General features: G+C 48.8%; 1 protein-coding gene across 6 annotated transcripts in view; it reads left to right on the top strand.

Moving 5' to 3' along the window:
* Nucleotides 1-1,136: 1,136 nt before the first annotated feature.
* ACTN1 (actinin alpha 1) overlaps nucleotides 1,137-14,851 on the top strand; it is an 87,400-nt gene continuing 73,685 nt past the window's right edge. For 5 of the 6 annotated variants that reach the window (XM_033062108.2, XM_033062106.2, XM_033062109.2 and 2 more), the window contains exon 1: nucleotides 1,176-1,394. In XM_033062108.2, coding sequence (XP_032917999.1) covers nucleotides 1,290-1,394 — 105 coding nt within the window. In that variant the 5' untranslated portion in view covers nucleotides 1,176-1,289. Of the gene's footprint in view, nucleotides 1,395-14,851 lie in introns of all 6 variants that reach the window. The other variant, XM_033062104.1, reaches the window with a different exon arrangement.

The following is a 14,851-nucleotide window of genomic DNA, read 5'->3' as shown; positions in this document are numbered from 1 at the left end:
TCCCTTCTAGGAAGCTGCTAGATGAGCCAAACGCACTCTAGCTCGGCGTTTTCCTGTCAAACAGGATATTTGTGGGCACACGGGCAGGTGTGTCTGGAGGCCCCGGCGCGGCACCGGATGCCCACGGCTGCACCTGCTGACTCCGGCTGGCGGTGCCGGCAATCCCAGCCTTTACCAGCGGCTGCCGGTCAGCAGCAGGATAACACAGCCCTTTCTTTTTGCATCCTAGCCGTGGGCACACCTGCACAACCCCACAGGCTGCGTTTCGAGTCGGGCAGCAGGACTGTGGGGCTGGGACTGAGCACCCTCACGTCAGGGCGGGCAGGATGGGCCTGACATCCTCACATGGAAAACATCCTCACAGCGACAGGACTTGATGCACCTGAAGTTGTATCAGGGAAAGTTTAGGTTGGATGTCAGGAAAAGATTCTTCACCCAATGGGTGGCTGGGCACTGGAACTCGCACCCCAGAGAAATGGTCACAGCACTGAATCTGACAGAGCTCAAGCAGCGTTTGGACAATTCTCTCAGGCACAGGGTGTGACTCTTGGAGTGTCCTGGGCAGGGCCAGGACATGGACTCGATGATCCTCGTGGGTCCCTTCCAACTCAAGAGTATTCTGTGATTCTCTGACAAAATGCCGCACGGATCCGCCTGTGAAGACAAGCCCAATACAGGCTCCCGGGCCCCATCCAGCCGCGGAGCCCTTGGAAGACAAATGCCGGCACGGCACGGCACGGCACGGCACGGCACGGCACGGCACGGCACGGCACGGCACGGCACGGCACGGTACGGCACGGTACGGTACGGTACGGTACGGCACGGCACGGCACGGCACGGCACGGCACGGCACGGCACGGCACGGCACGGCACGGCACGGCACGGCACGGCACGGCGCACTCGCCCGCGGCCCGCGGCCCCCGCCCCGCGGCGGGGAGGTATCGGGCGGGGCCGAGAGTAGGGCGGGGCTACCGCACGCCGCCTATCAAGGCACACGGATTCTGTGAGGGACGTGCACAGTGACCAATGAACGAGGAGCTCTCTCTAGGGTGCCGGGGCCCGGCCTCGCGGATCGCGGCCAATGAGGAGCGCGGAGGCGGGCGGTGGGCGGGGCGTCCCGCCCCCGCGGCGCTGCGCGCGGCCGAGGCGGATAGGTGGGAGCGGGCGCCGCCGCCGCGCGCTCGGGCTGAGCGGCCGCGGGGCCGGGACGGGCAGAGCGGGCAGCAGCACCGGCGGGACGCGACGGAACCGAACCGAACGGGACGGGCAGAGCAGCAGAGGCCGCAGCCATGGATCACTACGACCCGCAGCAGACCAACGATTACATGCAGCCGGAGGAGGACTGGGACCGGGACCTGCTCCTCGACCCAGCCTGGGAGAAGCAGCAGAGGAAGGTGGGCGCCCCCCCGTCCTCTCCCCTGGCGTACATCCCGTGGGGCTGCCGGGACCCGGCCCCGCCGCCCCCTCCAGCGCTGCGGCGGGGCCGGTGCGCCCGGCCGGGGGCTGGCGCTGCGCGGCGCGGCGTGGCGGGGCGAGGCGGCGGGGACGCGGGGGCGGGCGGGGCGGGCAGGTGATGGCGGGGCGGGAAGGGAGGGAGGGAGGGAGGTGCCGCGGCGGGTCCCCCTCAGCAACAGATGTCGGCCGGGTCACCGGCTCCCGGCCCGCAGGTGCGCCCGGGCGGAGCGAGGACTCCGGCGGGCGGTGGCGGGGCCCCTCCGCATCCCCCCCGCAGCCCCGCCGGCCGTGCCCCGGCCCCGCCGGCCGGCGGCGGGACAGTAACTGGCTTCTCGTTTGAATGGTGTGGTTTAGGGCAGGGCTTGCGCGGAGTCATGTCCAAAAATGGTAACATTCGGCCCTTTTTTAAACCGAAAGGGTGGCGTTGGGGAGGGGAGCTCAGGAGGAGTTTCAGCCTCGCCGCTCGCTAGTTATATTTTTTTTTTTTCCCCTCCTCCTTTAAACCAAAAGCATCCTGTATTAGATCACTCAGGAATCCTAATCCCCGAAACATTTCCGTTTTAGTCACTCCATCAGACAACAGTAAAGCAGAATTTGGAACAACATTTATGCTGGCATGGCAGGGGCACTTTGGGGTACAGCAGGCTCCTGCTGGCTTCACAGCCAGTCACTCTTCTCTCAGGACTTGTGTTTTGGATCGTGCCTTGCTCTCCCATTGCTGTGAGCAGACAGAAGAATCCCAGACCTTCCATGAGAGGGGAGATGATACTGCTTTTTTGTGTACAATTGATATATTAACATACCTAATGTAGCCTGAGGTGTGGGGCTTTCTGTAGAAAGCTGGGAACAGCTGGGAAGGAGAGCACAACAGTGTGAAGATTATTATTCCTCTTTAACCCTTCTCGTCTTCCCCTCCTCCACTCCAGATCAAAGGTTTTCAGGTTTTCCTGTTCAGAGCAGTCTGAAATGGTGCCACTGAGAAGTTTTTCCCCTGGAGTCTGATGAGTTAATTGAAGGTGATAGCTACAGAGCTGCTGTCAGTGGTTTCCTTGCTCAGGGACTTGAGTGTTGGGAGTAGACAGCATAAGAACTGAAGCATACAAACGAGGGCATTTAGTGGAGAAAGAATTGGTAGTGTGTGAGGTTATATTTTGGCAAAGGAAAAGGGAGGAATGCAGTCTTGGTCTGGGCTGTGAGTGCTGGATGGCTTATCGGAAGTCAGAGCTCTATTCCTTTGAGGAGGGAAGTTTCTTCCTTTTCAAAAGATCTGCCTGGCTACAATCTGTATTTGCAGTCCTATGCCTGTATCTTGCCAGTACATCTAGAAACAGCTATTGGGGCCCAGAGCGACATCGCCAGCCTTGCTGATGCGCTGTGAAGAGAAATGGTTGTCATGCTGTGGGCTTTTTTGCCTTTTATGGTGCAACGTGAAGTAAAATATTTTATATGTAGGGGGGCACTGGTTTAGTTGTCAGAAGCAGGAGTGGAACCTTTGGACTCAAGAGGAGTCTTAAACCCAAGGTTGTTGTACGTGCTGTAAATGTCAGGCTCTTTTAGTATTGCCTCCTTCCAGGAGATTTTAAGTCCTCTTGGTGCTATCACAAGAGGGTGACAGAGAGCTGTTCTGTTAACGTGGGTTATTGTGCAGAGGGAGGAAGCCAAGAGGGAGTTTGAAGTAATGAAAGCCAACTTCTTGTGCTAGTCAACAGCTACCAGTTGAATTTGATGTGCTGGGAGTTACTCTCCAGCTTGCTGGACTGAAGGCTCTATATAGTTAAATGTCTGTCACTGGTGGTGGGAGCACTTTGTTGTTTCTCCTCCTGCTGATGGACAGCTGAAGCTGTTCACTTCTGCAGTGGATGCAAGCTCAAAGTTTCATGGTGACCCACCCCTCTGCTGTCTGTAGTTAGGAGGATCAGGTCTGGGAGTGATGGCTCTTCCCAGTTGCAGCCCATCAGGCTACTATCCCCTCAGAGGGATTGGTGATTGGACTCCAGCCTGGACAGTCTTGCTCTTTTTCTGGGGGATCTGAATGTGCCAAAACCCCTGCTGGGGTCTTGGGGCTTGCTTCCTTCAGATGTAAGGAGGCAACAGTATCTACCAAGCAAAAACCTGTGAAGTGTGGTGTAGTAAAACTGTCAGTCATTCTTACCTGTGAAATGAAATCACTGCGGTAATTAAAGTTAAATGTTCAGTACAGTACATGTTAGTTAATAGCTTACTGAGATGAATAGGAGGGATTCATGCCTACCAAATATTCCTGTAGATTCTTTTCGGGCTCAGTCTTTTCTTGTTGACTCACATGTTTTAGGTTTTTCTTCATCTAAGTCTGATTTAAGTACTATGGAATTATTGTCATTGTTATTATTGATGGCACTGAGGCCAGCTGGTGAGGCAGACTTGAAACTGCTTTTTGGACCCTCTCTGGGAGCAAGAACAGAATGTCTGAAGTGGTGGCAAGGCCAGGAATGCAGAGTAGATGTCTTTACAAGAAGTGTCCGTGTCTCACTGGCTGTTTCCTGCCCAGCCCCTCGTGTCCTGGCTCTGTAGGCTGTGGATAGCTGTGCCACATTGCTGTCCTGCCAGGCTTTGTGCAGCTGGGACTAATTGAGACTTGGGAAGCGAGGAGTCTAGTAATGTTATTCAAATATGAATTAAGTCCAGCTCCTCTTCTCCTGGCTGCCTGGGCTCAACAGAACTCATGGCAAATATAAGAAGTGGGAAGATCTACTGAATTCTAGTAATATCTTCTACAGGAGCATTATAAGGACAAGTTTGCTGAGCTTTTGAGAGCTGTTTTGCAGGTTTCCTACCTGTGCTGAGACAGATGTTACAACCTCTGCTCTCTGGAATGGTGCCAGAGAGCATCTATTTACCATGTGTAAATAGATGAACTGCAGAATGAGTTTCACATTTGGCAGGTGAATGTTGGCATCTTGAATATGATACAGAGGAGAAGCACTGGTATCACACCTCTTCCTACCTGCCCTTTTCTTGAAAGCTGCTGTTTTACAATGTAGGGATAAAGTGACAGTTCCTGGGAGGAAAGCGGCTTTCCGTATGAAGCCAGTTTTTCATGTCTATCAGAAGTGACTCTCTAAGAGGTTTTAAAGAGCTCGTCACAGCATTGCTATTCTTAAGCAAAAAAAAACCCTCTTGTGCAGAACAAATTCAGCTACTTTTCACCTGATATAAACCTCTGCACAATCTTTTGTGCAGGAGCATGGGGTCTATTCGGGGAATTAAAATACTTTCTCCTTTGAACTACATCTCAGTAATTTGAACTGTTGAACTCATCTCAGCAGTTTCTTCTAACAGCCATGTTTTTTCCCTCTGCCTTCTCTTCTTTCCCGTATGAAGTTAAGCCTCGAAGTAGCGCTAGCCAAGGGCATAACAAGATTGATCCTGCAGTTTTTCAGATTTGCAAAGCAAAACTTGCTGAAAGCCATTGCAATGGACTCACCTAGCTGTCGAGATAGACAAGCTTGCCTAGTAAAATGTACGTATGTGGGTGTTTAGTGGCCGAGAGATTGTCAGTTGTGCCCACAAGGACACTTCTACCTCCTGATGACAAGTTTCAAACTTTTCCTAGTGGGCTGGTGAAGCAGCTGGGTTGGGTATGAGGGACTGGGTGAGCCGGTTGGTGTTCAGCATGCCTGGCTCATCTGCACAGATGAGGTGAAGGCTGATGGGTTAGAAGGACAATCTCCAGCCACTGTCTCATTAGTGTCAGGAATAACACTGAGGTGAAGCTGGGTTTGTTTGGGGTGCTGGTAGGGTCAGCCTTCAGGTCCTGCATGCAACAGGCTCTCGTGTGGGCCATTCTCATTTAATGAGCTTGTTGCTCAAGGTACAGCTCATTCAAGTTTATTTTAAAATATGGCCTGAAGCAATTTGTCTCAGCTGCGAGCTGGCAGGGAAACTTCAAATGCCAAATTGCTTTTTGACCTGACAACTGCTTTCTTAGGAATAGGAGACAGTGTTCATTTGCAGTGTGTAGAAGATAGCCATATGCAACTTTAATGCTCTGAGGAGTGTTAATAATACTTGTCTTTATTTTAAAAAATCAAAAATTATGAAAAAAGTCAAATCGATCAAATTAATGTTCGTTGCACTTTATCCACCGCTGCTCTGCTTTGCCACGTTGTCATCTCTGACCATGTGGCAGTAAATGATATGTCTGGCTTAGAGAACTGGAGTGGTCAGATTTATGGTGCTGCAGAAGCAGTGATAACGCAGACTTTGGTAGCACCTTTTCTGCATCAAAGAAGTGCTTACTAAGTACAGTTGTTCATGAACTTACAGAAATTTCCTCTTAGAAACCTAAGTCTCCTTAAGCCTCTCTCACTACTCTATGCCATGCACTGCATCACTATAAAGTACACAAAAATACAAGGGTAAAAAAAACAAACCATGGGTCTCATGGCTCTGCTGTATCTGCATCCCACAGGCCTTCTACTTTTATGGTTTGAGTTTTGCTGTTCTAATCACCTCTCTAAGGTGGGGTTGTTAATGATAGAAAGTACCCATTAAATAGGACCATAATGGAAACACCCCATCTCCAAGCCTACTGGTAAGCATGCTCCCATCAGGTGGTATGAGTGTGACTGTTATCACTGACAAAATGTAAAAGCCACAATCGTGGCTTCCTTTTCACTTGGATGGAGTATCCTCTTGTCCAGGTAGTGTCTATTTTGAGAAAAGTATATAGACTTCCAGGAAGCTACTGTTCTGGTAGCTGCTGTGGACCCACGAGAAGGTGTGATACCACTCCTAAACTGAAGTTTGCTAAAATTTCTTTCAGTGCCATCATAGATTCAGCCACGAGGTAAATAAATGTGCATTGTTGATGAATGCACTGCACTGGGTTGCTTTGCTCCTGCTGTGACACTGCATAGTACTCTGTGTGGGCCATAGCAAGGGACAGTCCTTGCACGGTCTTCACAGTGTGGGTGTGCTGCAGGGAAGGTGGCCCTGATGCACCTGAGTATCCTATGTGCTTTATTTCATGCTGACCAGTATTGATACGGAAGCAGAATGGTGGAATTTGTAAGGATGCTTGCTTGCTCGGCTGCTCTTTTGCAGCCAGTCAATATGGGTCACCAAATATCTCCTATCTTTCAGATCAACTTTTCTTGTTTAACGTGGGTAGCTTGTTGCCAGATACTTGCTTTTCAAAACATTAAACTCAAACGTTGCTGTAGGGAACTCTGGAAATATCTGGCTTTGTAGATCAGTTATTTGTCCTTGAGTGTGATAGCTGCCTCATACGTTCTGTGATCAGGTTTCATCAGGATGTGCATGTTTGGTTTTTTTAACAAGAACATTATTATTCATTGTAACCTCATGGTGGATGATGAATGAGGCATGTGCGTTTTGCTATGACTTACCCTCCTATTCAGAATCCTGTGTAAGGGGGGAGTCTGAGGAGGAAGCAGACACGGGTTAAAAAGGAGACTGCAGATTCTTTCAGGGTCAGTCCGTAACAGATCCCAAGGATCAGTTTATGAGGACATGGTACTCACCAATCTGTACTGAATTTATCCTTCCAGTCCTCTAGGGAAGGGTGAAACACCTCAAAGGCATCCAGCTACCAACCCAGTGATGTAAAGTATGTCTGTCAGGGGAATTTCTTACTGACTGCTTCAGGCAATCAGTTTAAATTCTTGTGCATGTGATTTAGTAATGACATTTTTTCAATGCATTGAGTGAAAAGGCTAGAGAGGATAAGATAACACTGTTTTCTGCCCTCACCTCTTGCAGTGCTCATAGCTTGGGTCATGTGGCATGCCACTTAGAGCATCCTTAAGTAGAAGCTGTTTAGAAACCAGTTTTATTGTGTGTCAAGAACTTGTCCCCTCTTGTTCCCTGGAAGCACATGCTTTTGTATGAGATGGTGTTGTTTGTGTATAGCTCAAATATAACTGGGTGGTAACTGAGAATGTGGGACAGTAAACTTGTTTGGTAAAAGTGTTCCTGAACACTAGAATCACACTTTTAGAAACTGGATGTGTTACAGTGGTGACCCAGTGAGTGGTACCCGTTCTTCTAGCCTTGAGGTCCCAGCTACTCCTGCTGTAGACACTTGGCTCTTCTCATGTGCGCTGTGAGAGAGGTGCAGCTCTCATGCTCCACTCTGTCAAGTGGAGGAGGAGCAGGGTTCACTTGGCATCCCCAGCCAGCTTGTGAGCCTGTGGGCTTTTCTGTGGTGGCTCACTGGAATCCACTAAAAACTTTGACCTGGAGTTCTTAAGGTTGACACAAACAGCGGCAACAGAGATGGTGAAAACTTGCATTGCTGTGCTGGTGAAGGACTGAGAGTATTTTCCATCTGGCTGTGGATTATCACTGTTGTGCCTGACACTTAGGTTGTTCTCTGGGGCTTGCTTACGCTATTGGAGACTGGCTGTGCTCTTTCTGACAATGAGGTGCAGAAAGCAGACAGTGTAGAAAAGAGGCTGGAGAACTGTCTGGGGAAATGTTGGGAAGCTGCAAAAACATGACATACAATGGACTAGTCTCACTTTATTGTGTTGTGTCAGCCCCAGGGGCTTGCTGGATGTATTGCTGTGATTTTTGGAGGTGTTTTGTACAGTCAAAGAGATGGTGTTTGAGGAGCGCGGAAGACAGTGCAAGAGTTTGCTCTTCTCCTGTACGAGAATATAAAACTTATTTCTTGCCATGTGTGACTGTTGGAAGCATAATGGTTTTCATAAGGAATGTGCTTAACATGACTTCTGCAGATCTTCTATACCAATGTAAAACCCTGTTATCCCATCAAAGCAACATGTGAACTGTGCCTGAAGGGAGAAAAATCAGGTGTAATATGCTTAACAACTACCAGGGTGGGAAAAGCATAACCTCAGCAAGAAAAGCAGTCACTTTTTCTTTCATAGAGGCATAGGATTTGCTCTAACCTCTGGGGTTTTGGGGGTGAAGCATTATTACTCAGAGATTGAATCTGTGGGGATGAGTTGGTGAAGAGTGGTGAGATAGACTTGACAGTAGCAGTACTGTCTGGTGTTAGTCATACTAGAAAAACCTTCTATTGAAGTCTGTAGAACCACCCACCACTTTTTTTTGACCTCGGCGCATGAGACTGGCATACAGGTTCCCAGTAGTCACTCAGATCCCTGAGACAGAACTGGGGACTTCTTGAGCCAATCCAAAAAATGCTTAGGTGAACAAAGGCACTGGCATTAATATGATTAATTAAAACATTAATTAATAGTATGATTAAATAATTTACTTCCAGTTCCCTTCCTCCCATTGCCTTCCCTGCTCTCGTTCCCCTACTGTATGAAAGCAGAACTTGATCATAGGATGTGGTGTGGCCTGGTGCCAGTTTAACCTCTTAACTCCCTATTAGGCAGTAAAGCAGAACCATTTTTTCCCCATGCTGGTTTCCTGTCGTTGTGTCTTTGCCGTTCAGCTGGCAATGAGTGTATCTTATTGGTAAGGGCTGGGTCAGGCCTTTGAAAGCCAGCTCTCATATGTACTGCAGCTTTCTGTCTTCATGCTTTTACCTGTGATTGTCCTATCTTACTCTTCTTCCAAATGCATGGCTCTGAAGCACTACAACATGAATGAGACTCTGCAGAGATACTGAATCCTCAGTGTGCTGAAACAGCTCCCATTGGCAGAGCTGGGGTATGTGTGCATAAAGGGAGGGGATTTTGATCTTTCATCTAGATGAGTCTTTGATTTGTCATTCTATCTATGTAGACTGGAAATGCATTCAACCCTGTGGCGTGAGTAGTGACAGCAAATGTGTCATTTTTCTATTGTATTAGAGCCAAGATGGTAAGTGTTGACAAGTGAAAAGACCATGTCTTGGCAGCACTCACTACAGCGAACACCACTAATGTGTGTCTCCGTATCACCTGTCTGCCAGTCACACTGGGGTGATTTCAACTAGGTCTCTTAATACCAGCAGTCCAGGGCTACTGGGAGCACCAGTGTGGATGGTTCATAGGCAGGTGAGGCTGCAGGGCAACTTCTTCCACATCCTCCTAGATAGCTTATGTGGTCAGTGGGAAAGAAGAGATGACTTGATGGATCAGCTGATTGCTTCTTTGTCAGTCTACTTGACTGCTGCAGTGTAGGGCCTGCCCTTCAGGGTAGCACAGGTGGGCTATGCATGGCCCTCATCTTTCAGAGTGACCCTTGTGAAGTTTTGTGTGTGTCACACAGCATAGTGTGAATGGGCAGCTGGTTTGCTCTGCTCCTTCCATGAACACAGCGCTGGATGGCTGGAGAAATTTCACACGGAATACTGATGTTTCCTTTTATAACGTGAGGATGACCCTCGTGTCCTACAGAGGTGTTGAACCAAGGCCAACTGGCAGTAGAGAAAGGACTTCTGCTTTCCGTGTCCTTTGGATCAGGCAGCCAGGGCACTTGCTACTCCTCACTGCAGCATATGATGCTAAGCATTTGAACTTCACTGCTGCTGTAAATGGAAGTTGTGCTGTTACATCTTCCTTGCAGGAGCTAGCCCATAAAGGCCTCTGAGAGATGCGAGAGAGTGAGAGAACCATGTATGGTCTCTGCATCCCAGCTGAGTGCTCTTTTCTTCATCATGGAAAATTATGTGTACGTCCTAGAGCCCTGTTTCCTGGCCAGATTCCTTGGCTCTACAGCAGCCAAGTTTCTCTTGCTACCCAAGTACTTACCTGTAATCTCCCTCACTCACTTTGTTTAAATCTACCCTTCAGTACATGGTAAGTTAGTTCTGCTACTTAAATGTATTATCCCCAAGAAAACTGTAAAAGTTGACTCCATGGTTGGAAAAAAAAGCAAGCTAATTTCTTGACTGCTAAACAGTGCCAAAAAAGGAGGCAGTTTAAAGCTGTTTAGACCATATCTGTGGCAGGCTTTATTGCATCGGAAAATACTTAATTTCCTAAGGAAAACTTCGACTGCAGCCAAAATCAGTTCCAAAATTTCAAGCATATTTATGCTTCTGGGTGAGTTTCCTACATGTCTTACCTGGTTTGGGAGATGTGGACATCTCCCACTTATGAAGTAGGGGAGAGCAGTAGCCCAGGTGCAAGCGTGTGGTGGTAAGAGGATCCTGGGGTGTGTTTGTTCAAGCCTCTGCGTTCCCTCTCACCCTGCTGTACAAGAGGAGCGTCTCCTGAGGAAGCATTGGTCTTGGCCCCTGTTTCTGTGCAGAAAGGGAGAGAGACCCTGTGCTTGGTCAGTGCTTGCTCATCAGGCACCCCTGGGAGTGGCACTCACAGGCGGCTGCGCTGTGCAGAGGAGGCTGGCTGCGTGCAGCGCCCTACTGCAGTCATGAACACCAGTGTTTCAGGCTGTTTCAAAATGGCCAGCATGTGGAAACTTGCTGTTTCCCAAGGGTTTTGTTGGGCCGTTGGGGAACTCTGGCCAGAGATGAAACTATTTCCAGCTGTGGTGAGCCAAGTGTGAACTCACTCTGGGCAAGATGCCCAGATCCACTGGTTTTCTCTTGCCAGAAATCCTCACCCTCCAGCCAGCGATACCAAGCTCAGTTTCTGCCAGTCCTCAGCTGAAGACCTCTGATGGGAAAAGAGAACAAGGAGACCAAGCAGAGCAAAAGACTGCTGAGGGGGCCAAGGGGAATAACTGAAGAGCTTGTGCAGGGGCACAATGGTGGTGTGTTACCACCGAGGGCTGGCTGCTGTGGGTGAAGGCTAGCAGGAGGTGTAGAGACCTGCTTTTCCTAGGGCAAGCAGAGATGTAAAAGTGGCTGTTGGTAGTGCAAGGGATTGGCTTTTCCTGGTTAGGCAGAGCTACCTGACCCACAGGGCCATGCCATACTGCTGGCTGACGGTATCAGGGTAGTCACCTGTGAATGAGTATTGTTGCCTTTATTGTAGTTTCAACACAAGGGGGATTTCTTCTGTAAAGTAGGATACTGCTTTCCTCTGTTGTCAAAGGTGCCCTTCAGGCTGGGGAGGCTATGTATCTGGTAGTCATGCCTTCCTCATATCTGGGAGTCTTCTCTCTTGTCTTTCTCAGAAAAGGCACGGCCACAAAAACTTCATCTTCCAGAGCTGGCAGTCCTCCTTGTGGCAGTGTCTCCATTGGGATAGGACTTCCTGCAGGGATCCATTGGTGCAGTTGCTTTTCTGCAGCCTGCTCTGTAGTCACACTCTGAAAGAGTGAGGAGGTGTATGTGTCAGGTGTGGAGGGAGCCTCCCTGCCCATTGTCTGGATTTCTGGTCCTCCCAACGCTGGCAGCAATTGCTAGTGAAAGGCAGTTTCTATTCTTTGTAGTGAGTGCTTTTAGCTTTGGGTAGTGTGAGTGGTTGAAGTGTGGTGCAGTGTGGCACATTGGTAGTGTGAGTTGGTTCAAGCTACCAGGTCTCTTGAGACTTTCCAAAAGGCCTGTACTCATGACTTGCATGCTGAAACAAAGCATCTCAGGCACGATACCATGTCTGTAACCTAGCGTGCACACACCTGCCTGCATGGTGTCTTTTGGGTCCAGTCATGGAGAGGTGTTGGAGCACACAAGATCAGGACATTAACAGAAGACCTTCTGTTCCTGCAAACACACCTCCTCCAACACTGATAATTTTCATGTGCCAGTATATCATTTAGTGACACATTACACAGCTCTTCGCTGTTGCAGCATGTTGCAAATAGTCTGACCCAACCAGCTACTAACAGCCTCCTACAGAGTGGACTGCTGAAATCTGTTTCTATCCTAAACCCAGAGAAGTAATTCCCTCCCTCTCCTACAATGGCTTGTTTCTTTAAAGCTGTTAACTGGCTGCAATCCAGTAATTACTACTGTAATTAGTGAACTGCTTACAGTAATTAAAGCACTTGAAGCAGAATATCCTCTGATTGCAGAACTTGGAACAACTTCTGCCTGCACAGGTGGGTGTAGGGGACACAGGGAGGCCTGACACAGCTGCCACACTGCCTCTTGTGCCAAGCCCCATGTCGCCTTTCCACAGCAGGGGGATGCCTCGGAGCCCCATGGATGTGAGCTGGTGTGGCTAGCTTAGGGTGGTCATCTGCTCTCAAAAAGGAGCCTTCTTTTTGCAAGCTGTGGCAGAAGATGTTGGCGTTGGGTGGAACTCTCAGGGCAGCAGGTGGCATTGAAGGTGTGATGTATTAGTACTTAACATCTGGTTAATACAGGGTAGAAAATCACTTTTGCAGCAGGCTCAGTGTCTTCTTGCTGTCAGGGTACCCTCTTATCCCAGTGTGCGGTGCCTATGCTCTCCCTCCACCTGCCAAAGCACTGATTTCATAAGCAAGGCCAAGGGACTTCAGCTGCTGGCCCTGCAAATTCATTCCTGCAGGGTTTCCAGGCAGTTGCATCTCTCGCTGCATTCTTTAGCCACTTCTGCTCTTGGGAGGAGTAAGACAGCTTTCCTGAGGGCTTCACCTGCTCTCCCCTTTATACCCTGATGGGAGGGCAGCATGCTTGTCTCTGGCCTTTGTTCCATTTCCTCATGTTTACCTCCTGAGATGAAGCCTGTTGTAACCTGAGCTCTTCTGTCTTGGGGTGAGGAGGGCTATGGTGAGGATCAAGTGTGGGCAACTTTTGCAATGGAGGGCCCTGCTGGGTGAGGAGGAGTGAGGCTGGGTGACTGCATGCAAGTACAGCAAGCAAAGGCTGTGTGGTGGTAAAATACCTCGTTGCCCAGCTGGCAGGGGTGCTGTACTTTATAGCTGAGGAGGGTATTTGTTGGCAATATTTGGTCTGTGATGGGGTCAGAAAAATGAAAAGTCTTCCTGGCCTAAGGAGGAGGTTTTTAAAAAAAACACCACCAACAGCAAAACCCAAACCAAACAAACATGACTACTACTACCACCATCAACCCCTCCCAAAATAACACAGAACACATCTACCTGAAACCCATTCCCCTTTCAGGGTTTTCGTTTTGCTCTTGAGCAAATATAATGCAGTCTCCAGGCTTTATTCCTATGTGGTGCTGGGCAGTAGAGACAGGTCTGCACCATGGCCCTGACACGCAAAATGGAGAAAAAGAACTTCTGATAAGAATTAATTTCTTCCATGTGCTCTGAGTTTAGCCTGGAGGGGAAGAGCTGTTCTTACCCCTTTGGACCCTGTGCATGTTGTCAGCTACCACTGGCACCACTGCTGTCTATATATTTAACTTGTCCTAGAGCGGTGTCAAAGTTTGAAAATGTACTTGTTGCCATGCAGGTCAGAGTGGTCAGTAAGTGGGGAAGAAGTCCTAGAGTGCCAGTGGCCAGAGATACGTGTGGTGGGCACTGTGATGTGCCAAGATTTCTGCCTGCTGGCCTGAGCAGAGTCTGCTGCCTTGCATTTTGCCTGTGCAGCTGCCTGCATCTTCCTGCACTCTTGCTGGGCTCATATCCTACAGGGCAACTGGGGAAAGGGACTGTGTTACTGTTGTGTTTGTACACCTGCCTGCACCATAGGACTCTGATCTGTGGTTCCTAGATGATGCAAAGTGACAAACACTGAAAAGATGGTAACTGATTTTAAATTGACCTTTGTTTTTGTTGCTTTTACATGTTACCTTAAGACCACTTGTGCTGATTTCAATACATCCTGCTTGTGATACTTGCATGTAATGCACTTGATTCAAAGAAATTATTTTCAATTCCATGTTCTTCTGCACTACCACCATGTGTTTGGCTTGGTGTTTGTTTTAGGTACTGGTGCAGCCACTGTCAGTGTGCTCTGATTAAGCCATCCCAAGTGTCTCTTCAGGACCAAGTCTAAGTGATGGGCCACTTCAAAGGGGTTCTTCTGTATTTCTGTGATGTTTAGCTTCAGATGTTTCCTTTCATTATGTTGCTACAAATTTGCAATTATATATCCCTTACTTCACACTCTTTCTGGCTGTAGTACGGCAATATTTGTTAGTGTGTTTCTGGTGTGGGTTTAACCAGAGAATAAAATCACAGCATACTGTTTGATGTTAAATTTTGCTTTGAGTTTAAAGCAATCTTACAGTACTTCTTGATACCTGTTTCTGCCTATATATCCCTATCCCAAATTCTACCTCTTCCTCTTCTTCCTTTCTTTTCTTGCCTCACCTTCATTAACAGGCACTGGGAAGGGAAATGTGTTCCCATTTTATTCTGCCATTGTGTTCAGTGATCTCATGTGCTTTGGATTGAAGATTGCTGTTCTGCTTAGGTGAGTTGCTGGCTTTCATGGTCTGATACATTAAAATGATGTGCTGCTAGAGAGAGCTTTTGAAACTTTTTGTTAGTAAGATTTTAATAATTGCCTTTATCTCTTTCATCTAGAGACTGTTTTTGTGTCACTGTCCTTCAGAGGTTATTCGGAAGTCCTCCCACTCTCATTCTCAGGGAGTGGGGCTCCAGCAGCCCCTGAGCAAGCATTACTCTGCTTCTGGGTGGGGCAGCAGCAGGGAAGCTTGAGCTAGAG

This window comes from Catharus ustulatus, chromosome 6 (genome assembly GCF_009819885.2).
Source record: "Catharus ustulatus isolate bCatUst1 chromosome 6, bCatUst1.pri.v2, whole genome shotgun sequence".
Classification (NCBI taxonomy): Eukaryota; Metazoa; Chordata; class Aves; order Passeriformes; family Turdidae; genus Catharus; species Catharus ustulatus.
Note: the sequence above shows the minus strand (reverse complement) of the source record. Positions and strands in the feature narration are given on the sequence as shown.